The following is a 27,534-nucleotide window of genomic DNA, read 5'->3' as shown; positions in this document are numbered from 1 at the left end:
TCTTGCATTCTGCAGCATTTCAAGAGGCAAGAACTTTGTTTGTCTTTTCTTTCTCTTTCCTTAGCAAGCCCACAGAAAAGTCTAAACATAGCTAATCCCCACAGGGACACAGTGGAAAGTTTGGTTTCACGCTCCTGGAGTGCTTTCTGGTCAAGACCAGGACAGTCCTCAGGCAGAGCAATTCCTCTCTTCTCTTCCCCCCCACTCTGCTATGAAGCAAATGTCCCGCAGAAGAGAAAGGTGGCTGGATTTAATATGGCAGAGGTTGCAGAAGCAATAATGTACAGATTCTCTTCTAAGTTTATCATTGGGTTTTTTAACTCGGAGACCACTATACTAAATAAAATGGTTTCACTGTGGAATCAAATCCCCATTTGACTTGTGTGCCTATGCATCTCCTAAGAGCTGCAGGCAGGGAAGGAGGGAAACCCCAGCTTGCTGAGACCTGATCAGAGATTACTGCAAGAGAAAGGCGATTGCTCAGCTGGTGCTTTGCCAGTTCAGCAGCAGGACATTTGAGGGGACTTGCAGCTGGGAATGCTGTGTTTATGCTTTCTTTCTCCACTTCATATAGATCAGATCTGCTGTTAAAACTGACTGAAACCAGTCAGAAGGGTGCTTCTGTGCGTCACTGTGTTCCTGTTTGGATGAATGAGTCAATTCATAGCTGCAGCTATCACTTGGTGTCTGGGTGGGATTTTCTGCAATACCTGAAAGACCATGAGCCCCATTATTATTAGCGCATTCATAGAATCTCAGAATGGCTTGGGTTGGAAGGGACTTTAAAAACCATCCAGTTCTAACCCACCTTGCTATGGGCAAGGCTGCCACTCACCAGCTCAGGCTGCCCAGGGCCCAATTCAACCTAGCTTAAATGCCTCCAGGGATGGAGCATCCACAACTTCTCTGGGCAGTTTGTTCCAGTGCCTCACCACCTTCTGGATAAATAATGTCTTCCTAATATCTAATCTAAATTTCCCCTCCTTTAGTTTATAGCCATACTCCATCGTCCTGTCACTATCAGACTGTGTAAAAAGTCAATCTCTCTCCTGTTTATAAGCTTCCTTCAAGTAGTGGCAGGCCACAGTGAGGTGTCCCCAGAGCCTTATATTCTCCAGACTGAACAATCCCAGCTTCCTCACCTTTCTCGATAAGAAAGGTGCTCTAGCCCTCTGATCATCTTTGTGGCCCTCGTCTTGACTTGCCCTAACAGCTCCAGATCCTTCTTGTGCTGCACTAGATGCAGTACTGCAAGTGGGGGCTCACAAGGGCAGAGCAGGGAGGGACAATAACCTCCCTCTCCTTGCTGCCACGACTTTTCTGATGCTGTCCAGGATACAGTTGGCCTTCTGGGCTGCAAGAGGAGCTGTCTGTCCACCATGACACCTAAGTCCTTTTCCAGAGGATTACTCTCAGTGAATTCCTCTCCCAGTCTATACTCATATTTTGGTGCAATGCATCTTCTTCTATCATTACAGCAAAACTTCTACTTTAAAAGATTAAATCACATTTTAAGTGTTAGTAAGAATTTGTATCAAGGCAGTGTTTCTGCAGCACTGTTACACTCAGCAGTCTGGAGAGGTGCAATTCCAGGTATTGCAGGAATGAGGGGGAGTTGTCAGTGCCATAAATGAGGGGCTGGAGAAACAATGGATTCAAAATGCTAACAAACAGCAGCCACCAGATTTCAGTCCTTTTTCTTTAGCTCTTGAGTTTTCTTTCTAGAAGAAAAAACTTGAATGTGTAACTGTGTATATGTGTATCCAGTGATTCACATATGCAGTTGCATTTTCTGTATAAGAGGTAGGACTCATGAAAGGACAAAAAATTTATATGTCAAGCAAATCACAGCTGAATGGAACCCTTAAATCATAATTTGTGTTTAATTACCTCAGTTATCGTGTCTATTGGTAGCAAAGACATTATGTTTAAACAAAAGTCTCCAAATAACAGTATGTTATGTCTGCATTCTTTAGTTTTTGTCAGTTTACAGTTCCTCAGTGGAAACGGGCCATCCATTTATTTGTAGTTTAAGAGAAAAGCTATAGATAAACCACAAACTATTTTTGCATTTTAATGTTTTAATAAAATCACCATCAACAACAGACCCAGGCTAATCTTGGCCACAGGCCTGTACGACTGCATCTTGCTGATGGAAATCTAGGGTTGGGATCTTCTCCTAAAGCAGTTCTTAGATTGGCATTGCCTTTTATTTACTGTCTTCACTTTCTTCTTTTTGCCTTTTTATCATTTTTCCCTCTTCCCCGTTCCCTTGTTTCTTCTTACATGAGCACCTTCAAGTCAGCAAAGAACACGTGCAAGTACCACAAGGTGACCTGTCGTGGTGTTACCCCCAGAATACCTGCCACAACATGGAAACCTCTTTGCAGCCAGGTTGCCTATACTGATACAGCAGATTGGCCGTAGCTGAGCCACACTGGGATTTAAAAGTGCCTTTTTGTCTATACTGGTTGGCTGTGTCCACGATGGTCAAATGAAGTTTAAATTTGTAGTTAACTTGGAATCACAACTTGGAATCCACAACCTCTAACTTTGAATAAACCAGAATCAGAATGCTGCAAATATTTCCAGGTGGTGTATTTCAGCCACAACAAAGTTCAGCTTGCTTGTAATCACGACGTGGACCAATAATACAAATAATGTTCTTCAGAACATGCATCAATTTAAAAAAATGCTGAGTCCATCTGAATATGCCCTTATTAATATTCTTGTCACTGGCACTTAAGAAACCAGATTTGGTTAGTTCAGAAATGTATTAATAATTCGTTTCATTTTCATGCCCAAATGCTTTCAGAAAATGCACATGTAATTTTATTCTGTTCTCATTCAAGTAATTGAAACATTAGACTGCTTTTTCAGGGTACTTCTTGCCTGCTGTTATGCAGAAAGGAAACATCAGAAGCCTCCTCTTTGTTATGTTCTTGATCCATCATGGTGACTCAATCTACAGAATTGCAGGGAAATTAGGCTATGAAAAAGAAATGAGAGCACACACAATTAAAAACAGAGAACGTGTGCAGGATCACCATAAAATATGAGGAAATGCAAGCCAAAACTTGAAGTCCCGAAGCTTTCAACCAAGGGAAATAACCATGTGCTGATATAATGCTTAAATATTCACTGCTTTTTATCTCTTTTAAAAACAGAGAAGAATGAAGAAGAGGAACAGGAAGCCAAAAGGGAAATAAAACGTAGACTCAGTAGAAAGGTAATGACGTAAGTTTTTGTATTGTGCTTTTGTGTACATAGGATCATTTTTTTCGTAAGACTTGAATAATCAGTGGACATACATTACTACAAATAGTCATGCCTCCAGATTTGAAATCTGTTTAAAGAGCAATACAAGCCAATATCCTTTTAGGAGGAGACGCCATTCATTCCAATTTCCCATATCTTGGGAAAGCATACAGTCTGGCCATGCTTAATATTTGTCTATGTAATCAAGGGAAAGAAGTTACCTGGGGGTTTCCTCTGCAAGCATGACCACTGCTGTCCGATATGTTCAGGAGCTCCCTAGGGCAGCAGAGAGGGCAGCAGAGAGGGCAACAAAGCTGTGTGGGCCCATCCTTTCACCCTTCTGGCTGCATCAAGCAGTCGTGGCTGCTCCAGGTGGGATTCTGCTCATTGTCCCTGCAAAATAAAATCAAGTAAAGCAAAATAAAATAATAAAGTAGTGGATGTGCTGTTCTAGTTCTGTGAGCTCATTCTGGAAGAGAATGGGGAAAGTTTCTGTACATCTCCCTCATCTGCCCTTCTCTTCAGTAATACACTTGGTGGTATTTCGTTTCCTGAATGTGATTGTCCTTAGTTAAAGTGAATGTTTATTGAGATGACTGGAACAATGTGCCTGGGCATCATAATGACTAAAACAGAACATCTGACCCCCAGATGTTAAAAAAATGTATGTTTTTTAGCTAGGCAGGTTCCTCCATAAACTGTTTATTTTCTGTATTATAGCTGAACACACAGACTGTCTAATTGTTGATGCAGAAGGACCTCTCATGTAGTGGGGTGAACAGTTGCAAAGTCACAATTAATATTCCGGGGATAACTGTCAGGATTCTTTGTGACCCACCTGACGAAGACTATTTTTATAATTGAAGAAATTAGGTTGTGCCGCTCCTCCACTCCCATGCAGTGCTCCCAGGGTAACATCTTTTTTTAGACACCTGAAAGTGACCCTATTTAGAAACACCATTAAACTCCTCTAGAGACGACATCCTACTCTCGGCTTTTCTTTTATTTTGTCTTATTAAACATGCTATTTTCTGCCTCCCTCGTACAGCTCAGCCTGAGGCCTACTGTGGCTGAACTTCAAGCAAGACGAATCCTACGGTTTAATGAGTACGTGGAGGTTACGGATTCTCCAGATTATGACCGTCGTGCTGACAAGCCATGGGCCAGGTTAACTCCTGCAGACAAGGCAAGGGGCAAATGTAGATTATAAGAAAATGATTACATCTTTCCTTTTGGTTGGATCCTCTGATCTGCAATTTCTTGGTGCCAGCATCATGAATCACAGCTGGAGGCAGTGATATTGTCGTGTTGCTGTGCATTTAGTGCTTGCAGCTAAGAAAACTCACTCAGGTGCCTATTAAGAGTGCATTTGCTAGCGCTGTTACAGCAGCTCAGGCCAAAATTCTTTGCACTTTTAAATCCTTGCTAAGCCAGGGACACAATGTTGGCAAAAAGACATGATCTTTGGAGTTCAGGCAAGGTCTCTGCAGGCAGAATCCTGCATTAGGATCACTTTTGCAGTTCATTCAAGTGAAAAAACTAGAAGCTATTCCTCCTTCCTAAGGACTCCTGGTCAGAGCTATCATTCTTGGAGTTAAATTTATGTGTGCAGCAGTCCTTCTTGGGAAGTTTGCCCCAGACATACAGCAGTGAATAATTTCTCTGCATAAGTACAAAGAATAAGATAAATTATTTTGTGATTCTATTTTAAAAGACAAATCAAACTCTTCAGTTTTCTTCCTGCATCACTTTATAAGAGGAAAACAGCAGGATTTACATATCAAAAAGTTCTGGTTCTTTTAGCACTGGATTTGAACCAACTTTCATGGAAATCCTGACTTGTGCTTGGCATGAAAAGTGATTTGTACAAGAATCCATTGTTTTCTAGCTGAGGACTATGAAGCACTGAGTTGATTTCAGCTCGTATTTTAGTATTTATGTCAGTTCATCTGACAATCAAGGAGTGAATCTCACGTCATCAAGGTGGAGACACTGAAAGTGTTCCCAGACATGTTTCTATATGTTGACTCTGGGAGGGGCTGAGCCCTCTCTAGTCCTCAAGTAGTCTGTGGGAGAATAGAGCACCCAGCATCTCCATTTTCACTGAAGCCCATCTTCCCAGAAAACCTGGGTAAGCTTCCTAGAACAAGCAGTGAGTTTCCTATCTAATTTAGGAAGCTTTTTTTAATCTCAGCTCATTTTGTAATGAACAGATGTGGAAGGTTGCTCTTGTGATCCTCATTGGCCTCAGCAGAAAGGCAAAGGCCCTGGGTCTGGAAACTCTCTGCCCTTTTCTCCCAAGGAAGTAATTTTTCTAATTCCAGTGGGACCAGAAGATAGTACTGTAAAAATATTATGGAGCTGTAGCTCTGTTGTCTTTGCTACTGATTTGGTGCTCAGAAATTACTCTCTCTTTCCTTATTGCAGCAATCTCGTACAAGCATACTGCTGTGGCTAACTGGAACCATACCCTGTTTAAAATGAAGTTTTTCATTTACGAGACCTCAGTCTGGTGATGCTGTAATTTTGTCATGTTGTATGTCTGTTCTTCATTGAAAGGCATGCATGCCAGATGAGATTTCTTTAGGGATTAATGAAATGACAGTGCTTTTTGCTTAAAATAGAGAAAAGAGAAAGCAAGAATAAACTGACATTTTATTTAGCAGTGAATGTGGGAAATAACTTGTCACAGAAACAAAAGCCTTTCTAGTATCAAAGAATCATAAAATTTGGAAAAGACCTCTAAGATCATTGAGTCCAGCTGTTGACTCATCCCTACCATGCCCACTAACCATGTCACTCAATGCCAGATCTACATGTCTCTTGAGTACCTCCAGGGACAGTGACTCCACTACATCCACTGGTAGCATGTTCCAATGCATCAAAAACCTCTCTGTGAAGAACTTTCTCCAAATATCCAGCCTGAACCTCCCCTGGCACAACTTAAGGCCATTACCTCTCATCCTATCCCTAGTTACAAGGGAGAACCCCCACCTCACCACATCCTCCATTCAGGCAGTTGTAGAGAACGATAAGGTCTCTCCTGGGCCTCCTCTTCTGCAGACTAAGCAATCTCGGTTGTCTCAGCCACTCATCACAAGACTGACAGCAGGGCGATAGTACTTGAGGTGTGCGGTCTCCCCGGTGCTGAGTACAATGGGACAGTCACCTCCCTCGTCCTGACCGCGCTACAAGACAAGATGCCATTGGTCTTCTTGGCCACCTGGGCACATTGCTAACTCATGCATAACTGGTTATCAGCCAGCAACTCCAGATCCTTTTCTCCCACACAGCTTTCCAGACACTCTGCCCCACGCCTGTAGCATTGCATTACTGTAACTTACCCAGATCCTTCTGTAGGATCTTCCTACCCTCAGACAGATCCACACTTCCTCCCATCTTGGTGTCACCTGCAAACTTATTGAGGGTGCACTCAGTCCTCATCCAGATCATCAATAAAGGTAATAAACAGGGCCAGCCCCAATACTGACCCATGGCAACACCACCTATGACCACTCACCAGCTGGATTTAACTCCATTCAACACCACACTTTGGCCTGGACCCCCAGCTGGTTTTTTTTACCCAGTGAAGAGTGTAGCTGTGCAAACCATGGACTTCTGCAGGATTGTGCTGTGGGAGACAGAGCCAGAGGCCTTACTAAAGTCTAGGTAGATCCACAGCCTTTTCCTCATCCAATAGGCAGGTCTCCTGGTCACCAAAGGAGATCAGGTTGCTTAAACAGGAGCTGCCTTTCATGAAGACATACTGGCTAGGTCTGATCCCTTGGTGTTGTTCCCCAAATGTAATGTATACATTAGAATTTTTCAGAAATAATATGTATTACCTGATGAAGTAAATTGCTTATTGTTCTTTTAACATAAGCAGCAAGGATTGACATTTGTGAAGTGCACTGAATTTATGTTGTTCTTTAGTATCTTCCAACTAAAAGCATGAAATGTCCAAATATTTTGTGCAATTTTATGTAGAATTAAGCAAACCAAGTGACTAATTCGCACTTAAAAAGTGCTATTCATCTTGCATCCTTGAAGTTCTGTCTTCAGGGAGAGATGCAAGGATCCTGCCGTTTGTACAATTACTGTGCAGGGAGCATCACTCATCAGCTCCTCTGGGGCTGTGCACGGAGATACAGCTCCCTTGCAGATGCATACTCAGCAGGTGACTGTTGACGGGACAGAGTCCTTTATCCTTTTAATGAGTGTAACAAGTGTCACATTGCACTGGGGATTGGCTTGCCTGCTGCAGTATATATTATCTTTCTTTATTTGTTGTTATTTGATGTTTTGATCTTCCTTCTAGTGTGTTACTGCTACAGATAGTTGTAAGTGAAAAGAAGTCGTTCATAGTTATGATCAGAAATGTGTGAGAACTTTGAACCTGCAAGAGCAGGGCCAGATTCCTGGCTCCTTTTGTTCATGTTTCTTATGGTTGCATATATCATTGTTGTTTGTTAGGCGGCAATACGGAAAGAACTGAATGAATTTAAAAGCACAGAAATGGAAGTACATGAGGAAAGTCGACAGTTTACCAGGTAGGTGAATCCGTCTTTTTGTGTAAGTCAGAGAGAGGACTATGACAGCTGCCCTCTGCCTTTCTGCAGGTCCTCTGCAAGTGTCTCATGACTAAACAGACTCCTGTCTTTGGTTTCCTTGAATCCCACCAGAATCCTCTTGCTGATTCTGGGGGGTTGCTGATGCATCCCTGATGCTGACAGGGCAGTGAAAGTGACTGCAGTCAATCAGTTACTAAGTGGAGAAAGATTGCTTGGGAAATCTAAACAGTAATCCTTTGAAAGGACTAAACATTCCTCTCAGGTGAATTTAACAGTCCTCCAGCACACAAAAACACGGTTGTCCTCCAGCAGTACTCCCTTGCTTTTGGAAGCATGCACTTTTGTAAATGTGTTTGGTTAGTGATGATATGTTGAACTTTAGAAAAGTCTCCATCAATATTATGGGCAGTCACCTAAATTCGTGATAGCATTTTCTGGGGAATGAGACAGAATCTAATATTCCTTGTTTGCTACTTGTAATATTTTAATCCAGACTTGTTTTATTCTCTGTATTGGATAACACGAAGATTTTGTTTGAAACACTTGCTTAAAGAACTCTGAAGTGTCCAGTTTTTAGTAGGACTTCAAATTTGGCAGATTTATTCCTAGGAGGGGAGGGGAGGCTTCTGCCATCCCCATGGCATCTGTTCGTATCTCTTGAAATTCTGAAGGCTGAAAACTGCCACCAGAAGCAGAGCTTGCTGTTAGGACAATGCAATAACACATGCATAGTGTTACTGTCTTCACTTTCACACAGAATTGTCAGATACAGACAATTGCCCCGCTATTTCAATCAAATTTAAGATCCTAACAGGTGAGTGTGAGTCCTATAATGTCACAATAAAGATTCAAATCACGTTCTGACAATTAGAAAATGTCCTTTTCAGATACTGTTCTCTACCTTTTCATTTGGCTTCTGGTGTGATTTTCTCTTCAATTTTCTCTTCAATTAGTATAACTTATTCAGAACTATAAAAATAACATATTTTAAATGGGCATCACAGTGGAGAGAAGGAAAATGTTCAGGAATTGAAATCTGGGTGAAAGAGATGGAGTGCCACCCCTTGCTTAAGTTTTATTTTCCAAGTTGCACTGCATTATAGAAGCGTAAGTACAAATATGCATGAGTCATACAAAAAGAATGAGGTATTTTTTCACTGGAATTGAAAACAGTTGAGACTGATTATAGTTGGATTCTTGAAAGCTGAAGAAAATATTCAGTGGAGTGACAAACCAATTAAAAATTGAAACCTTTTTTTGAGATGGTTCTTGGAAAATAGAGTCAAAAATAGGCATGGCCAAATGATGGCAAATACAGTTAGAGATACTACAGAGTCCTGGAGGAATTTGATCTCAAAGGATATATGATTCTCTCTGCACTCTTTATTTTCACTGAATGTGTTGTGGAGCCACTGCATAGAACTCTAAAAAGAGCAACACTAGAAAATGCCTATTTAGGTAACTAAATTAATGCAGATGTTTTAAGTCAGTTGCATTTTTTGAGCAGAAAGAGATTCAGTTTCCTCCTGGATCTTTCATTTAAAATTATGTAGTTGGCCATTACATTTGGATTGATACAGCAACAACGTGATTTGTTTCATGAAGGCCATAGACAAAAGTCATTGTCAGAGAAGGCGTTAACTCTTCTAAACAGTTTTTGTTTGAAGGATGATCACTGAGATAGTACAAACTTGCACCGGTGGTTGGTTAACAAAGATTTATTTGTGAAGCTTGTGAAGTGAATGAGACAACAAAGAAGCCACTTAAGAAACAAAAAAATTCTTACAACATACAATCAGTTATATTATTTCACATTATAAAAAGTTCTGTTATTATAGTCAGTATTTACAGTATCTTTGAATTATTCAAATCTCATGTTAAACTTGGGAAAGAAAAGCCACTGTTTTTCATTGCTCATTATTTACTGCACAATAACTGTCAGTTGAATGGTTCTTCTACTACCTATTTAGATTGATTCCTTCTGTTGTTCTGTAACAGAATCCAAGAAATGGAATTTCTAAAAATAAGAAATAAAAGCTTGGGAAGAGGATATTAGTAGATGTTTATAAAGCCCTTCTAATGGAAATGTTATGTATAGTCAATATATATAAACAATATATATATTGCTATTCTTCACAAGTAAAAAAACCTGTCTTTTTTGCAATGCATGGTACCCACTCTTAGCAGATGAGCTGCATACTTGTGAATGTCACCTTTTGTGTACACCTCCAATATTTGAAAACACTTTCCTGTTCTGTGCCATATTACTGAGGCAATGTGGGGCTTCCTTTTGTTTCTCTTCTCTGGGTTTTACACAGTGAGGTGTATTTGGGCCTTTGTTTATCACAGCTGGCAAAGAAAGTTTGTGCAGTGCTATAAAATTTGTTGCTTGCTTTAAAAAAAAATCTTTAAAATCTTTTTTTTTTTTTTTTTTTTAAGCCTCATTTTGCAGAATGTTTGAAAAACAGAAAGTTAATTTTTATGGCTCAGCAAAGCTTTTCTGGTTTACCATCAGCATCTCTCCAAATAGCAGATGCAATATGGCTCAATCTGTGCTGTTAAACAAAGCAGTTTGGAGGCTGTTGTCCATTCCTGAGACCAGCAGACTTGGCACAGCTTGGATTCCTACTGCTAACTTCTTCCCTACCACCACCAAGTGAGGGTGTCTTGCTGTCCTTGGCTGTGTCCAGTCCTCCTCTTGGCCTATGCTAACCCTGCTGTGCCCAGGCAGTGTCTGGAAGAGCAGTGGTTGGCCCAAGCAAAGCTGTGCTAGGGGCCATAGCATAGCAGGTTAATGAAGTGGACAGACACATATTAGTGCCTGAGCCACATCATAGCTGTATGTCAATTGCAGTAATATAATTCTAATTGATTTATCATTTCAGGTTTCATCGTCCATAGTTGTATGACCACATCCCATGTTTTATGTAACAGTTTTCTTTGGGGAAATCATTGTGTCCTGAAGACCCAAGAGTGCACTGGAACTTGACTGAGCGTGAGCGTATCTTGCAGCTTGCCCTGAGGTTAATGGAGGATGTGGCCTCGTCTTTATCAATGAACAAATTAATTGACTAGGAGGAGAAGCCATATGAAGTGTTTATTTTAACAAAGATACATCTCGATGCTAAGACAGAGCATGGTGCTGTGGCCAGCCCACAGAGACAAGCTGATGGTCTTCTTCATCAGAGTTTGACACATCGGGAAGAGCAGAAGACAATCACTTGAGAGCCTATGGCCAGGAACTCCTCAGACCTTATGGCATTGTGACTGGGGGTAACTGAGGAGGGGAGCGTGAGGAGGACTGAGAGCAGGAGGAGGGGGACTTCCCTTGTCAGCCAGAAGTGAATGGTGGGATGGTTGGCACTGTTTAGGGATGCACTTGGCCAGTGGGAAGAATCATTTTTAAAAAAAAAACAACTGTGTGAGCAGCTGTGCATGTAGATTCTAGTGGCTGCAGCCTGTCTGAGAAAGACAGAAAGCCACAAGTCCTCATGTCATCAGTACTTTAGTGAAGAACTGTAATTTTCTCTGGTGCCAGTAAATGCAGATGCCAGAAATTAGTCCTATTATAACTCAGACATCTTTTTTAAAAATCCTGATGAGCATGCTTCAAGAAAATACATTGAACATTCATACAGAACAAGTAATATATTTTTCATTTTTTAATGTTGACATACTCTGGATCCTCAGAAATAGGTAAACAGGATTCAGAGAGCAAACGACACCTGACGCTATGAATGCAACGAAATTATTTGTGTTTAAAAACACTCCTTTCCACCTGTCACTTGCCATTCAAACCAGAGGGATCACTATCGTCCTCACCTGTGGCAGGCAATAGTGGCAGCTTTGACATCGTGTTAGCGTGGATCCAAATTCAGAATTGAAATGGGGCACAAAAGCCCTTACTGGCAGGTTGAAGCAGTGATTGCTAATATGACATTTTACACGTGAGAATCCTTGCGCTGCTTGTAGGAAGGACTCACATATGAATCAGTGTGTCTTCAGTCTGTGGTCTTGTGAAAGTTAATAGAAAATCCTTAGAGCATCTGCAGCCTGTTTTTGTTGAGTGTGGAGAATGCTTATTAGATCCATAAATTTTTATACTATCTTGGAATTGTGTATGTGAAGACTGCTATTCAAATTAAATGGTATGGAGTGTGAAAGGCAATACATGCTTTTTGTAAGTTGGCCCTAAACCTATTAAAAAGCCTGTGGCATTGTTTACACTAAGGAATTCTCTGTCATATATTAGCACTTATTTATCCTTTGAATTATGTACACAACATTTTGGGGGGGAGGAAGGGGTATGGAATTCACATATGCATACATGTAATGCAGTATTACAATATATATGCTATTTATCCTTTCTAACGTGTGTACATACTACAATTTATTTTTGTCTTTTATGTGTCCTGCTTAGTTTTTAATTATGAAGTGTAAGTATTTCTTTTTCAGGCAATAAAAGGTCTGTGTAGATGTGATTCTTACCTCAAAGCCTGCAGTAGATTCTTGTGGAATGTTTTTTTTTTCTAAAATTGAAGATTGTTGATTTAGATGTCAGACTAAAGGCAGGAAGGCAATTTAGTGGCTTAAATTACATCTCCCTCTTTACTGATATTTACAGCAAGATTAGGTTTGCATAAATGAGGTGGATTATTTTAGTAAAGAGCACTTGAAGTAACAGGAGAGTGCTTTCCAACAGCTGCCATCCTATTATCTTAAATGAGTTGACAAACTTTTTTTTTTTCTTAAAGAAAAGAGATTTAAATGTCTGTTAGAATCATTTGTATTTTAGTAAAAATCCAATAGAGTAAGACCCAAAAATATCAACAATCAAATAAGGTAGCCATCTACATGCTTGTAGATGTACAGCAAAGAAAAGAATAAGCGCCTTCCTTTTTTTAATGGAATCAATAAGAGGCATTAAGATTCCATTTGCAGGAAACAGTTCAGCTTCTGCAAGGCCCATCATTTCGTAAATATAGAAATATCACTTTGACATCAAGGAAGCAGTGAAAATGTATTCTTTGGCACTAAATCATACAAAAATGATCAGGCCATTAGAGAGTGAAGGTTTTTCAGCAATTCTGGTAGAATTCTAATTTTTATTTTTAGAATTTGAAGACCAAACTTAAAACCTTATACCAGCACTTAATAAATAGTTCTGCGTAAGGCTTCTTTTTCTGTCGCCAAACTTGGAAATGTGTGTCCAAAATCCTATAAAGGTTTACTCTGTTGACTTTGAAGTATGAAACACAATATTTCACTTCAGAGGAAACAGGTGGAACAATTAACTACACCTCAGTACTGCTTTAATTGTTTTCAAACTGTTGGAAGTATACAAGATACTCAAGGCAGAAATACAACTGGGGTACAGAGTATAATAGCTTTGGCCAAGGTCAGGTCAGACCACATAAACTTTATAGAAGACAGCAGTTCCATTGACATGCCAGGGTATGTAAGGATTACATAAGTGAACTAATACTCATTAGGCTCTTAGGATGAAGAGAACCAAGTGACTCTGCAAGAAGACATTCCTCCAGACCAGGCTGAGAACATGAACGGCAAGAAACATGCTGCCTTCTCATTTAAGAGCTAAGGCACAAAGATGAGAATACAACTTCTGGCTCAGGCTTCCTCAAACTGCATTTTGCTGTAAGGCATGAGGATATGTAAGTGAGGTATCTCTTAGGCTTTCCCTATTCTCCTGGTTTTTGTTAGTCGCTTTGTTTTGCTTTGTTTTAAAGTATTCACTATGAGCCATTGCTGGAGACAGAATACTAGCCTGGGTGGAGATGCTCAGCTGTTCTTTCATTTCTTGTGTAATTTCTTAATACTTCCATGATAAATAATCAGATGCATTCCTTTGCCTGCAGTTCAGTAAGCTACTTAAGCAAATGTATGTAACTGGACAAAAAGAGTTGCCTTTATTGGGACTTATGTAAAAATGTAGTATATCTGGAGAAACAGAACTATAAACTATCCATTGTGTATTGTACTCATGCACAGACTTAGAATTGTATATATTATTTTTATATTCTAAATATCAACTGGCAGGATAGCAACAGCTGTAAAATGTTACCCACGCAATAAAAAAATGAGATTTTGGTATGTCACTGTGAAGCAAGTTTGCTTTACCTTATTACCTGCCTACAGCAGAGTTACTGCTCATCTCCTGGTCCTCTGTACTGATGATTCCAAGCACCTTCAAGTTGCTACAACAGCCTGTTGGACAGTTGTGTACTTAACTCACCATGATGCTGCATGCGTATCACCATGGAAAAAACAGGATAAGCCCTGAGGAACTCCTGAATGAGCAGTCCTGGTGGAAAGAAATTAAAAGGAGATGTAAAAATGGCGAAGAAAATAATAACACTTTCCATACAATACATAGAACAGGCAGCTGACTAAAAGGGATCAAGCTGTAAATTTCTTTCAGGTTGGACAGTTCATTTCAGTATCATCTAGAGCATGTGAGAAACCCTACATGCGTAGCTATGGTCCACAAGGTCAGATGTCAACTCAGATGTCCACATCCACACAGGAGAAAATGAGTGGCCTGAAGTGGTGGTTTCTGAACCGACTCTCTGGGCCATGTTTATCGCATGACAGCGTGTTGCTGTAAGGGTATGGGGGGCAGATGCTTAAGTAAATCCTAATTTATTCTTCACAAAACCAATTGAAATGGTTCTAGAATACCTCTCTGCGTTCAGGCAATGTATGTTAGTCCTTACAGTTTCAAATGAGAAATTCCTCAAAATGTGATGTGTGTAGAATCGAAAACTAAAAAAAAAAAACCTCACAAAAGGAAAAAGAAAAAAAAGCTAAATGGCAGTGATTATTTAAATCAAAAAACTTTTCACAAGCAGTGGTTTGAAACAGTGTAGGACCAGGAGCCATGCCTCTGAATGACTGCACAGGTTCACAGCCTCTTGCAGGTCTGCAAGGCTGCATCCATTGGCTGGATTTAGTGTTTGCACATGGCTCTAATGCCCCTTACTGCAGTGTCTTTCACCCCCCGCCCCTGTGCTGTGGGCCAGTACTTTCAGCAGCTTTTTGCCTGGTTATAAACATGGTCTGAGCCTCCATTTTGTATCCTTGTAAGAACTGCGTATCCAATCCAGCTGCTTGGGAGCCACCTGGAGCCCAGGCGTGGGCTGAAGGGAAAGGCCTACATGGCCTGTGATGGCCATGATGCCCCAAGGCCTGCATTCCGGCACTGCTCTTGTTGGGCCCTGCTTGTGTCCAGCAGGGATGACAGTGTGAACCCTTCTCCTAACATGCCCACTAATGCATGAAATGGGAATGTAAACCAAGCTCAAAGCATACATCTGCACTCTGTTGTTTACTGCTTTTACATCATCTTTTTTTATTTGCATCTCAAAAAGTCAAGGCCTATGCTGCTGCTGTGAACTGAAATACAGATGTACTCAGGGTGAAAAACAAAATAAACTCTCCTCCTGCCTTTAGGAGCTCCCATATTCAGCTCCATTATTGTGATTATTTTTATCTACAAAGCTCAGTGCAATACCCGCTGCTGGCATCTAGCTTTTGATGGACAAAAAACCCCAAAAAGCTGAAAGGTTTAGTAGGTTGATGTTAGATATTCTGAGGATCAAATAAAAAGATAAGTAAATTATCTAGATTTGAGGATAAAATAAAAAGTATGTTCCCCAGAACAGATCAAAGTTTCACTTTAAAAGAAATCTGAAAAAAAAGGAAATGTATTTATATAGAAAAAGGGAGGAACTGAGTAAAAACATATTTCGCTGTAATATTTTGACAGGTTTCTAGTTATTAAATGTAATCATTAGTGAGGTCTTGATTCATTTTGTCAGTGCTCCCATCTTGTTTCAAGATTTTATTGGAAACAGAACGTTTGTGAACTGGATACAGCATGTCACCAATATTTCGTTGTTTTCTAGAAGCTAAATATTGCATTGGATAGGAACAAAGAAATTAATGGTATTCTCAGTATCTTCTTGTTCAATCCCTAATTCTTTATATAAAAAGTCTTGCAATACTATGGCAAATTTAACCATATTTGATCATTGTTATGATATAGTAAAATATCGCCAAACGTATCTTCTCTTCCTTTCACTACTTTGTGTGGTGGTATACTGATTTGTAGACTCGTATAAATTTTGGAATTAAAGAAATACTGTGTTTTGGACAATTGTTTTAGCTGGTATGATTTTAAACAAAAAGAAAGATATCAATAGATTGTTTCAGTGGACTTTTGTGTGAGTAGGAGTGGGTAGGGTGTGGAGATGGAACAAGTTGTATTCCTTTCCAGTTTTTTATAGAGCAATCGCTCAAAGAACGGAACGGAATAGAACGGAATGGAATGGAATAGGTCTGGTTGGATTGGGCCTATTAAGGGCATTGTGTCCAACTGCTTTTATTCTGAATAAATCATGGCAGTGTTAATATGCCCTGTTTTGTAGACCCAACTGTACCTCAGACAAGAAACTTCAAAGAACTTCTGTTTTCTGTGGCAGAGCTGAGGTTGACTAGAGACAGGGCACTGCTCAGTGCTGAGCATTATGCAGTGAGCATTTTACGTAATTAAAAACCAAATGCATTTACTTGTATTTTAGCAGTGTGACATAGAATGATCGAATACGATAACTATAAAGACATGACTAGAAATGTCTGATGTTGCACACATGTATTGATATCTGTGAATGTAAATAACTGGAAAAGCTATGAATTAATTACAGCTTCTGTACTGTAGCATATAACTATACACACACACATATTTATTCTGATATTGTCATCTGAAAAAATAGAACATGTATTATGTTTTTTTCACAGAGGTCATATATATGCTTGTTCTATGATTTTTTATTTAACAAGCAAAAAATGTGTGCTGCCTAGTTGTACAGTACTGTAGGATACTCTGCTGTGCACAGTTCCAAGTGCCTTAGACAAATGTTTAGCTCTTTCCATTATAGATACATGTGAATGTATATATAAATATATATAAATACAAAATAAAGGAAATAACCTCAATAAAATTGTTCAGAAAATCTTAACAGATAATATTCTGTTCTTGACTCCCTAGCAAGTAAATGGGCATATGCAGCAGAATTAGAGAGCTGTTACTTGTTGGAAAGTTGTCTGCAGAGGTTGAATTAGAAGCCATTCTGTGTGGAAAAGAAATGAAGGAAAGTGAAGTTCCTGAAACCTTACTTTGAATTGACTGAACCACAGACTGGGTTGGGTTGGAAGGGACCTCAAAGTCCACCCTGCTCCAATCCCGCTCCTGGCCTGCCCACACCGGATCAGGCTGCCCAGGGCCCACCCATCCTGGCTCAAGCATCTCCAAGGGTGTTCCGAGTTTACCTTCAAACGTATGTGCTTTGCAAGAACAAAGACAAGAGCTGATAACATAGATCTGCTGGGAGTCAACCTCTTCTCCCTACCGCTAGTGGTAGGACTAGAGGGAATGGCCTCAAGTTGAGCCAGAGGGGGATTCAGGTTGGACATTAGGAAATAATTCCTCTCTAAAAGATTGGTCAGGCAGTGGAATGGACTGCACAGAGAGGTGGTGGAGTCACCAACCCTGGAGGTGTTCAAGAAACATTTAGGTGTTGTACTGAGGGACGCGATTTAAGTGGGGGATATTGGTGACAGGTGGACTGTTGGACTGGATGATCTCGGAGATCTTTTCCAACCTCGGTAATTCTGTGATTCTGTGATTCCTGACAGGGCGCTGGGGACACCTAGCGACGTGCGGGGAGCGGTGCGCCAACGGGAGCCGAGACGGTTGTCAGGCATGCACAGATATATTCGCGGTCGCATACATAGGTGAAACAGTTGTTTTAGAACAATTATGTCCCAATTTCCAATAACGGCCTTTCCGTTCGCTGCTACCACCGCAACTCAAGCACCTGCCCCCCTCCCCACCCCGCGAGAGCAGCCCGCAACTGCGCGTGCGCCGTGCCCTATGGCCGCCCCGCCATCGCTGGAGGGAGGGACCATTCTCCCTGTGTGGGGGACGAAGAGAAAGATGCGTCCCGCGGAGTGGCGGAGAAATACCCTACTGCGTTCCTAGAACCAGCCTCTCGATTTGAGTAGCGCCGTACTGCAAGAAAGCTGGTTGTTATTCTTACTAAAGAATAAAAGAACCCTTCGGAGCGACGGCCCCATGATATCCCCCTGCGGCCAGTGGTTGCTCCCCGCACGCACGCTGCAGCCGTCCCGTGTGTGGCCAGGCCGTGTGAGCGTGCGTGGAGGCGGCGGTCTGGGGGCTGCGTTACGCCATGGTGAGCGGTGGTCGCTGTGGGGCGGAGGTGGCGGCTGCGTAACGTTCATCCCGTGGGCTCTGGGAGAGCCTCGGCTGTGCGGCAGCGGCCGTGTGGGTGCGCGGAGTACAGCAGGGGAGCCCGGGCAAAAGATTCTTTCCGGATGCTTTTAATCTTTCGTTTCTTATTAATGATTCGCCAAGTATCCCTTTGCAGCCTCACAAGAAGAAGAAGCCCTTCATAGAGAAGAAGAAGGCGGTAACGTTTCACTTAGTGCACAGAAGCCAGAGGGATCCCCTTGCTGCTGATGATACCGCCCCGCAGAGGGTCCTGCTGCCTGCCCACAGGGTAAGCGACTGCCTGTCATGCGGGGTTCGTCCACGTGGCTTGAAGCTACGGGGAGAAAAGTGGCACAATTCCAAAACAGAGCCTTAGAGAAGATAGCACGTAGTCACACTTCTTTAAAAGAAGGAGATACTGCAGGGAACTTGTTAGTTGTGAGTTACTGCTTGATGAGTTAAGGGTGACTAGCTGGTTCTTGCGGACCAGCAAAACAAGCAAAGATTGACCGACCCTTTGCCTGCTCTACTCTGGCCTTGAGAGTTCCCATCTGCAGTACTGTATCTAGGCCTGGGGCCCCCAGCACCAGAAGGATGTCAGGCTGTTGGGAGTGGAGCCTGAGGAGGGCTGTCAGAACTGTCATAGGGCTGGAGCACCTTTATGAAGAAAGGCTGAAGGAGGTGCACTTCTTTAGCTTGGAGGAGAGAAAGCTTTTGGGGACCTCATTGTGATCGTCAGGAGAGACACTGAGTTTTTACACATGCCAATAGTGATAAGACAAAGCAGAATGGTTTTAAACTAAAAAAGGGGAGATTTAGCTTAGGCATTAGGGGGAAATTCTTTGCTCAGAGAGTAGTGAGGCACCAGCACAGGCTGTCCAGAGAAGCTGTGATGCCCCATCCCTGGAGACACTCAAGGCCAGGTTGGATGGGCCCTGGGCAGCCTGAACTGGTGGGTGGGAAATCCTGCTCATGGCAGAGCCTTGGAACTGGGTGATCTTTAAGACCTCTTTCAATTTAAGCCATTCTGTAAGCTATCCTGAAAAAAATATTATTAGTTTTGCTGTTTATGGAAAAAGCTTTTTAAGTGTCTACTCAGCAACCTAATAGCTACAGTGTATTAAAATAATAAGAAGAGAGAAGACTGTACAGTTTGCTGTAGAGTTGATGTAATCTGATCCAAACTGAAGAAGAGTACCACTTCTGATTGTGTGCACTTGTATTTAATGCTGAGAATTTGAAAAACTGATTGCAAAATGTGGAGTGCTCTGTTAGTGGTCCAGTTAATTTAGGTACAAGTTGTTGCTAACTGAGCCTAATTTTATTACTATTTCTTAAATGTTTCTTTTCCAAAAGCTATTTTCAACAGGGGGTTAGTAGGCTGCTGGTCTTTTTTGAGGTTTTTTTGTTTGTTTTTATGAGTTTGGGCATTGTCAATGGATACATTACTTTTATTTTTGCTGAGTTTTAAATGGACTTAAGTAACTGCTTGTATTTTTTTTTTCTTACAATTCCAAGAGCCACGAGGAGCAGAGAAGGGAGGAGCAGCGGAAATACGGAGTCTTTTTTGATGATGACTATGACTATTTGCAGCATTTGAAAGAAGCATCTGGCCCCTCTGAGCTTGTCCCTTCTTTCTGTGGACAGCAAAGCAGAATTGTCATCACAAATGAGGGTCACATAGAGGATGAAATTCAACGAATTGCTGTAAGTAGTATTTTTGCTAATACAGAGATAGAGATGTTTTTAGTAGCTGGCATAACTTCTAGAATTTCATGACACTGGATCGTGTTGGAATGGAAAATCATCGAGTAATTTCAAACAGTAAAGTTTGCAGTTGCCCATCAATCACTTTTAACATTTTGTTTTTGTGTTTGTTTGTTTTAGGCTCCATCTATTAAATTGCCTTCCTCGGTATTTGCCACTGAATTTGAAGAGGATGTGGGCCTGCTAAATAAAGCAGCTCCTGTTTCAGGTACCATAAAGTCTTGGACCTTTCTGTAGCAGAAGTTGCCATGTAGGTAGTACTCAGTAATTAATGGCACTGTAATCAAAGCAGTTCAGTTGGTGGGTTTTTTTTGTTTGTTTGTTTTTGTTTGTTTTTTTTAGAACAGTTTCAAGAGCAGCTATTAAGGATGATCTATAACAAGTCTGTGTTAATCTGTGTTTCCATTTGAGACCTGCTTCTATCAGTCTGTAATAATTGCTTTTAAGCTTTGCATAGAGGGAGGGGAAAAAAGGCCATGAGTTACTACTATTATCCAGCACATATGAACTAATAACAGGGAAAAGCTTCTTTCACTGCAAACAATATTCTGTAGGTAATGCTTTAATGATTTATGACTCCATCAGTTTGAATGCAAGGTGTGTGACTGGATTTTCATTCTCAAAATTCCTCTTTTCAATTGCTGAAATACATTTACTTCCCTTCATCAGCTTAATTTCAGTATTACAGGCTTAAAAGAATGCTCTTTATGTACCTATGTTTGTATTGTAGTAAACATTCACTTTCAAGTTATCTTAGGTTTTTTGTAATAGTACTTAATGTTGATAGTTCTGTGTCCCGACAGCAGGGTGCTGGAGACACTTCTGCTAGTTACAAAAGGTTTCCCTGATGCAGTGTGGAAAGTGTTAGGGTCTGTAAGCTAGGGTTGGCAGTTGATCATACACTACTGTGACTTGGATCATTTCTGTTCTGTAATTGGAATCCTAGAATCCTTAGAGTTGGAAGGGACCTCTGAGGGCCATATAGTCCAACTCCCCTGCAATGAACAGGCACACCTCAGCTACAGCAGGTGGCCTAGGGCCTGATCCTGCCTCACCTTGAGAGTCTCCAGGGATGGGGCATCCACCACCTCTCTGGGCAACTTGTTCCAATGTCTCCCCACCCTCACTGTAGAAGTTTTTTTCCTTATATCTAACTTAAATCTACTCTCTTTGAGCTTGAGACCATTTCCCCTTGTTCTATCAAGTAATATTCTAAGCAGCATGTTAAGACAGATTAAAATACATTTTTGGGTGCCTAAGACATCTCAGGAATCTTCTTTTCTGAATGAGGAAAATGGACAAGAGGCTGATGACTTACTGGTCAATTTGTATGAAATCTACAAATGTTACTGGAGGAAACTTGTGACTTTAATATTTTGCTAGTCAAATTGAATTGCTTTTTTATCAAGGAATGTAGCTTCAGGATGTCACAGCAACTTCCATACTTAAGTTTTTTCTTTTCCATTCTCCAGGACCACGGCTGGATTTTGACCCTGATATTGTTGCAGCTCTTGATGATGATTTTGACTTTGATAATCCAGAAAATGTTCTGGAAGATGATTTTGTTCTACAAGCAAACAAACTAAAGGAAGGGTACATAAGCATTTCCACACAGCTTTATGTCACAAATGTGAATAGTAACGTTACTGTTTGTTATTTCACATGTTGTAGGAAGCAAGAGTGGCTTAATACATTTATGTCAAAGGAAGTATCACTATGTGTTACGTGGGTGGTAGCTTAAAAAAGATCAAAATTACGTGGATTATCCAAGATGAGAGATGGGTTTCGTTTGCTACCTTGAGCCCACAAATTAGTAATGATCACTAACAATACCTGTGAAGCATTTCTTAAGGTCTCAGAAATGCATGTTACCACGGTGCATATTATTTCCTTCTGTTTTGTAAAATGATATCAAAGGTAACAGGCAGTGATAAATTTTACCACGTTTATTTAAGAGTCTGGTATGTTTCCACCTCGACAAAAACAGCAGAATGTAAACGTATCCTTGCTGTCAGTGTACAGATGCGTGATCCAACACTATCAGAATAATTTCTAGTTTTTAGGCAATTGTGTCGGGGAACACAACATTGAGCAGAGCTGTGGAAATATCTGTGGATTGTTCTAATCTGTTCTGTAATTTTGTTTAGGAGATCAGATGCTGATGATGAAGATGAATGGGAAGATGTGGAGGATGATAGTGATGAAAAGGATAGTTGTAGTAATGATGAAGATTATGATTCAGAAGGCCCTTTGTCAAATGATGGGGTTAATGACCAGGGAAGAGAGTTCCTGTTTATGCAGGAAGAAACCAGGAGTCGTTTCACAGAATATTCTATGACATCTTCAGTAATGAGAAGGAACGAGCAGTTAACCCTCTTGGATGACAGATTTGAGAAGGTAAGGCAGCTCAAGAATGTGACCCTCACACAAAAAGGTGCTAAATGCTTCTTTGGTTCATCTCATGAGGTGCTGTCCTGTACGTCTGTGCAAATTCCTCCTGCCTTTGGTAGTTCGGGGCACCAAACAGCTGTTACCTGCACACACTCAGCATGTAATGCTGTGCGCTCTAAGCGTGTTGTGTTAAATAGGCTACAGTGTTAATTGATTGATATCGTTTAGTTAAATTATTCCAGTGACTACAATGAATATTCATAGTTGGTGTAACGCTTCTCCGAGAAGCTCCATTCTACACAGTAAATCATGTAAAGCTTTCTTATACAGACTTGATTCTTTCACCCCTTTTCCACACTCTGCCAAGTATACGTGGATGAAATCATGTCAGAACAGTGGAGATGTTGGCTAATATTTGTCCTGAGCAGTGACAAGCTTTTTAGCCTACTGATTGAAATTAAGACTCAACATTTTTGCAGAAGCTGGTCTGCATATTTTCTTTCGGTGTTACTTTGTTAATCCTGTGGTGAAAGTACATTGTCAGTAAGGAGGTAATCCCACCACAGTGTGTGGCAGTTGTTCAGCAAATGAGAAGGGAGGGGAAAGAAGGGCAAATAGGAAGAGATGTGTGAAGCTTTATGCTGTCGCGGACTTATTCAGCAAGCATGATTTAATTAAGATGTCCACTTCTTATTTAGTTTTTTGAACAGTTCGATGAAGATGAAATTGGAGCCTTGGATAATGTGGAATTAGAAGGCTATATTGACACAGACAACACTCGGTTGGAGGAAGTCTTGAGTGATTTCTACAAAGAGAAAGCAAAGAAGTACGTACTCTCAGATACACTGCTACACGTACATACTTATGTCACCGTGCCTCTATGCCAAAAGTTTGAGTATGTTATTTTCAGTTCATGGACTTGAAGATTACATCTCACAATGAACAGTTTGATTGGAGTATTCTCCCTTCTTTGTGTGACTGAATGTCCATCTTGTTAGGACGTGATTAAAATTAAACGCAGGCATTTTGCTGCTTTATACCATACTATGTTCTTTCTATAATTTTATTACATCTAGTCTAAGTAATGTCCAGGGATGTTCTTCATTTCTCTTTTTAGGGCAACTTAAATTACTCCATAGAATTTAAATTTGTTTTTAAGAGACTCCATAGCCAAGGAGATTGGAATCAGCTGAGTACCAACATTGAAACACTGTATACCTAGTGATGTGATAATAAACTCAAGGGCAACTGTGTTGCCACTGTGCAACTGGAGCATGGCCAAAATCAGAGCTTATAAGGCAACTCCACACCAATGTACTGAATTTACAGTGTATTCTCTTCCTCTTAAAACAAGTGATATTATCTCAGAGTTAAGTGTCTAGGTATCCACCCATCAGCCTTCTGTTTCCTGATTGAAAGGTGTAACGTGTCCCTTGTAGTGAAGCATGAATGGCCAGTAGGAGAGTATATAATCACCTCTAGTGCTTACATGCCAAAAAATGTATTCTCTTCCTGTCCTCCAGTCACCAATATTGTATCAGATACTTTCGAGATACAGAAACAATCACTGTCTAATCTGTCTGTGGCACTCAAGCTTTAGTTTATAAGTGGCGATGCTTATTCTTGTAGCAGGTTGTAGTGGGAGCAGTTTTGTTTTTTCTTTGGCTTAGGGTTTTACTGAGAGGAGATTTGTTTTACATAATCAAGTATTTCCAAGAAAAGATGAACCTTCTTTTTTTTTTTTTCTTCAAAGTTGTGTGAAATTGGATACTCTTGAACCGTTTGAAGACACTCCTGCAAATGAAGACAGTGATGAAGAAGAAGAAGAAAGAGTAGCTCTGGTTATTGAGGAACCAAAAGAAAAGTGGGATTGTGAATCAATTTTGAGTAAGTATTTGGAGTTCTTATTCATTCTTAGTACTTCAAAGTAAATGAGAGGTGATCTTGGCACTTTTCTAGCTGTACTTCTAGGTTTATGCTTCTGAAGCATAACATTAGGAATTATTGCAAGATAAAAGTACTCCCTTTGAGGAGATTACTTAATTCTTGCAATTTTCTCTATTCAAAGACTAGTACTGCGTGATTCATAATAAATGTATTTAACTTTTATTTGCAAGTTTTTTCTTCACTATTTTTTTTATCTGTGTGACCTAGGTACATATTCAAACTTATATAATCACCCAAAGCTTATCGAGGAGCCATCAAAGGTAAAAGCATTAAAATTATTCAAAGTAACACTGTGACTTAGGAGAACTTGAGAGAAAAGTGATTGTTGTCTCAGTGGATGGCTATTTAAAAGTAGATCAAAGCAGCAGAAAAAAAAGTTGGGGAGGGTATTAGCCTACAGCTTCGCCAGAAAAGGATTTGGATATATAGGGAAATTTATAAAAATACACACACATCTTTATTTATATTAGAAAGAAAATTGAGTAAGACTTGATTGATTAAGTCACTAGACGCTCAGAATTTCTATAATAGCTAAGCAGAAACTTAACAAGAAAACAAATTCCTCACTCTCTTCTCTCAATACAGCTTCTTTTAATCTATGTCTTGCAACCTCATACTAGAGATTTCTCTTGAAAATAGGTTTAAGTTGACATTTTACTGTTTGAGGTGATGTACTCTAGTTCTTTGGCCTTCTAGAAGTTCCTCATGAGAAGTAGAGCAGGGCTTGATGTGCCAGGCACGCGTGGTTTTAAAGGAAACCTTTTTCTTGAAGCCTTATGAAGGCAATATTGAGAGCCTGCTTAAGACCATTTTTCAGTAATATTAGGAGAAAGGAGAAAACACTGTTGTTCTAGGGGACTTATTCTGCTTACAGGTGTTTGATTTTACTTTGAGATTAATGTGCATCTTTCTGAGGGAAGTATATATATAAGAATGTTTGTTACCATCTCATCTGAATCTGCTAGTTTTATTCTGTGCAGACAAGGGGTGCAATCTGCACTTCCTGGAGGGGAAGCCAGAGACCATTAATACATATGCACTGTCTGTTTTAGCCAAAGCCAATAAAAATTTCCTCAAAGACTGGAATTCCCCTGCACGTCCTGCCTCAGAAAGGTCTTACTGCTAAACAGGTGGAACACATGCAAATGATTAATGGCAGTGACCTGCCAAGAGCATCGACGCAGCCCCGTTCCAAAAATGAGAGCAAAGAGGACCGCAAAGCCAGGAAGCAGGCAATAAAAGAGGAACGGAAGGTAGGCCTTATTTTAAGTAAAGCCCAGAAAAAAACCAACAACTTTATTCTGGAATTCTTTGAGTTGTAGGAACGTTTTGAAACCCATTTAATTTTGAATTTAGAAATTAATGGGCAAAGCTTTCTGGTCTGAAAGGAATAATTATTAGTATTTAATAATAGAAAGAAAGCTAGCATTATGGTTCTGCACTCCAAATTTTTTATATGGAAGTTCTGGGTGTTCTCATGTGCACTGTCAGATGGGTAACTTAAAAGGGAATTTGTATTTCAGTATTACTTAGGGAAACAAAGAGAACAGTAACAGTATTTTAAATCATATAAAGTAAAAAGTCTCCAAAATAATCATGGAAAACCTACTTGGACACATTGATAATTAGTGGTTTTATTTAGCACCAGAAATTATCAGCATTGTTAGGAGCTTCAGCTAATTAGAGATAATATTTCTGGACATAAGCACATCTAAGTGTTATACGAGAGTTAATGCTGTAAGCAAGATGATTATGACTTCTCTTTTCATGATCCATAAACATTAGTTACAGAGGTTTCTATTTCATAAATTCGTAATTGTTCATCTGCACAGGAACGCAGAATGGAGAAGAAAGCCAACAAGATGGCCTTCAAATTGGAGAAAACAAGGCAAGAAAAAGAGTTGCTCAATCTGAAACAAAACATGCAAGGACTGAAGCTATCTTGAAATTCAGGAACTTTCATTGTGGAAACATTGATTTCATCTGTACTGAGAAGGAATTGCTAACTGATAAGACTTGCCGGGCATGCACAAAGAGGGTTAATGGTATTTGGTACAGCAATATCTGGCTTGTCATTCTTTCTGAAGTTATACCTTAAATAATGAATTAATGTCTCTTTTGTCGTGAGTGTCACGGCAACTGCTGCAAACTTTTGTTATCCTAGAAATGTATTAAAATTTTAAAATATATTTTTCTTATAAACTGTCGCTGAGGAGAAGGTGTCATGTGTTGAATGCATTCAGCACTTCAGAAGAATACTGCAGATTTGATCTGATTCTTCCATTAAATTATTTGAGTTTGTACAGAGCACTGTGTCTACTTATCTCTCCCTTACATTGGCCGTTAAATATAGTGCCTTGATAGAGCAGAGTTTTGGAAATGAATGAGTGTTCACCCACTCCTTAGTTCTTTCAGGGATTGGTTATTTATTGTTTGGATAAACTTTTTGTAAGCAGAGGTGTCTAAAAAGTAGCTGTGTAGCTGAACGTCCCTCTTATGTAAGATGAGTTAGGTTTAGGTTAGATATTAGGAGGAAATTTTTCACTCAGAGGTTGGTGACACACTGGAAGACGTTGCCCAAGGAGGTTGTGGATGCCCCATCCCTGGGGGCATTCAAGGCCAGGCTGGATGTGGCTCTGGGCAGCCTGGTCTGGTGGTTGGCGACACTGCACTTAGCAGGGGGGTTGAAACTGGATGATTGTGGTTTTTTCAACTGGGGCCATTCTGTGATTCTGTGTTTTACTTGTTGCAACAAGTATTGCAAAGGCAGTAGTACGTGTTGCTATTGTTGCTGTTTAAAGCAACTTTGCTTCCAGTAGTCAACATGGCAATCATTGTGTAAAAAAACAGTAGATATTTAGAAAGCTGTGGTGCAGATGGCAAATAGCCACTGTCTGGATTTTCCTGAAATACTGTACTTTGCCTTGCATTTTGTTTTTTTTTTTCTACTGAAATACAGGCTTATGACCCAACACAACTGTTGCAAAGGCTTTCTGAAGGTGAGCAGAAAGCCTTTATTGCAGACTTAATGTGATCTTAAATTACTGGACTGTACATAAGAATTATTCTGGTGACCAGTCTGTAGCCATGAATAAAGGAAAGAGATCTGCAGTTGACCCTTCTGAAACTTCCTGTGCTCATGTGAATACATCAACCCTCGATTTTTAGAGCTGAGCATTTGCCTCTGAGTGAGAAGGCAACCTGTTCTACTGGAACAGAGAAATCAGAACAGTAGAGCGGACTGACTACTACAGAGTTTAAAGTATCTGGAATGTTCCTCTTTTATATGAA

At 40.3% G+C, this 27,534-nt stretch overlaps 2 protein-coding genes across 4 annotated transcripts in view; both read left to right on the top strand.

The window, feature by feature from the left end:
* The window catches only part of PHACTR2 (phosphatase and actin regulator 2), a 120,567-nt gene extending 106,627 nt beyond the window's left edge, over positions 1 to 13,940 (top strand). For all 3 annotated transcript variants that reach the window (XM_085217150.1, XM_085217152.1, XM_085217151.1), the window contains 4 exons: positions 3,168 to 3,229; positions 4,307 to 4,444; positions 7,732 to 7,808; positions 10,715 to 13,940. In XM_085217150.1, the coding sequence (XP_085073276.1) occupies positions 3,168 to 3,229; positions 4,307 to 4,444; positions 7,732 to 7,808; positions 10,715 to 10,730 (293 nt within the window). In that variant the 3' untranslated portion in view covers positions 10,731 to 13,940. The remainder of the gene's footprint in view (positions 1 to 3,167; positions 3,230 to 4,306; positions 4,445 to 7,731; positions 7,809 to 10,714) is intronic.
* A 3,939-nt stretch (positions 13,941 to 17,879) lies between these two features.
* Positions 17,880 to 26,551, top strand: LTV1 (LTV1 ribosome biogenesis factor). Its single transcript, XM_085217147.1, has 11 exons — positions 17,880 to 18,100; positions 18,296 to 18,427; positions 19,657 to 19,845; positions 20,026 to 20,113; positions 21,378 to 21,498; positions 22,053 to 22,302; positions 22,995 to 23,122; positions 24,050 to 24,183; positions 24,451 to 24,503; positions 25,296 to 25,496; positions 26,076 to 26,551. The coding sequence occupies exons 1-11, from the start codon at positions 18,098 to 18,100 to the stop codon at positions 26,187 to 26,189; spliced, it is 1,413 nt and encodes a 470-aa protein (XP_085073273.1). The 5' UTR covers positions 17,880 to 18,097; the 3' UTR covers positions 26,190 to 26,551.
* The last annotated feature ends 983 nt before the right edge of the window (positions 26,552 to 27,534 follow it).

This window comes from Meleagris gallopavo, chromosome 2 (assembly GCF_905368555.1).
Source record: "Meleagris gallopavo chromosome 2, MGAL_WU_HG_1.1, whole genome shotgun sequence".
Lineage (NCBI taxonomy): Eukaryota > Metazoa > Chordata > Aves > Galliformes > Phasianidae > Meleagris > Meleagris gallopavo.
Note: the sequence above shows the minus strand (reverse complement) of the source record. Positions and strands in the feature narration are given on the sequence as shown.

What these genes read in the sequence shown, in the direction of transcription:
- LTV1 (XM_085217147.1), top strand. An exon ending in ATGAAATTCAACGAATTGCT is followed by an intron (nt 19,846 to 20,025) that starts GTAAGTAGTATT and finishes TGTTTGTTTTAG; the next exon opens with GCTCCATCTATTAAATTGCC. An exon ending in TGGATGACAGATTTGAGAAG is followed by an intron (nt 22,303 to 22,994) that starts GTAAGGCAGCTC and finishes CTTCTTATTTAG; the next exon opens with TTTTTTGAACAGTTCGATGA.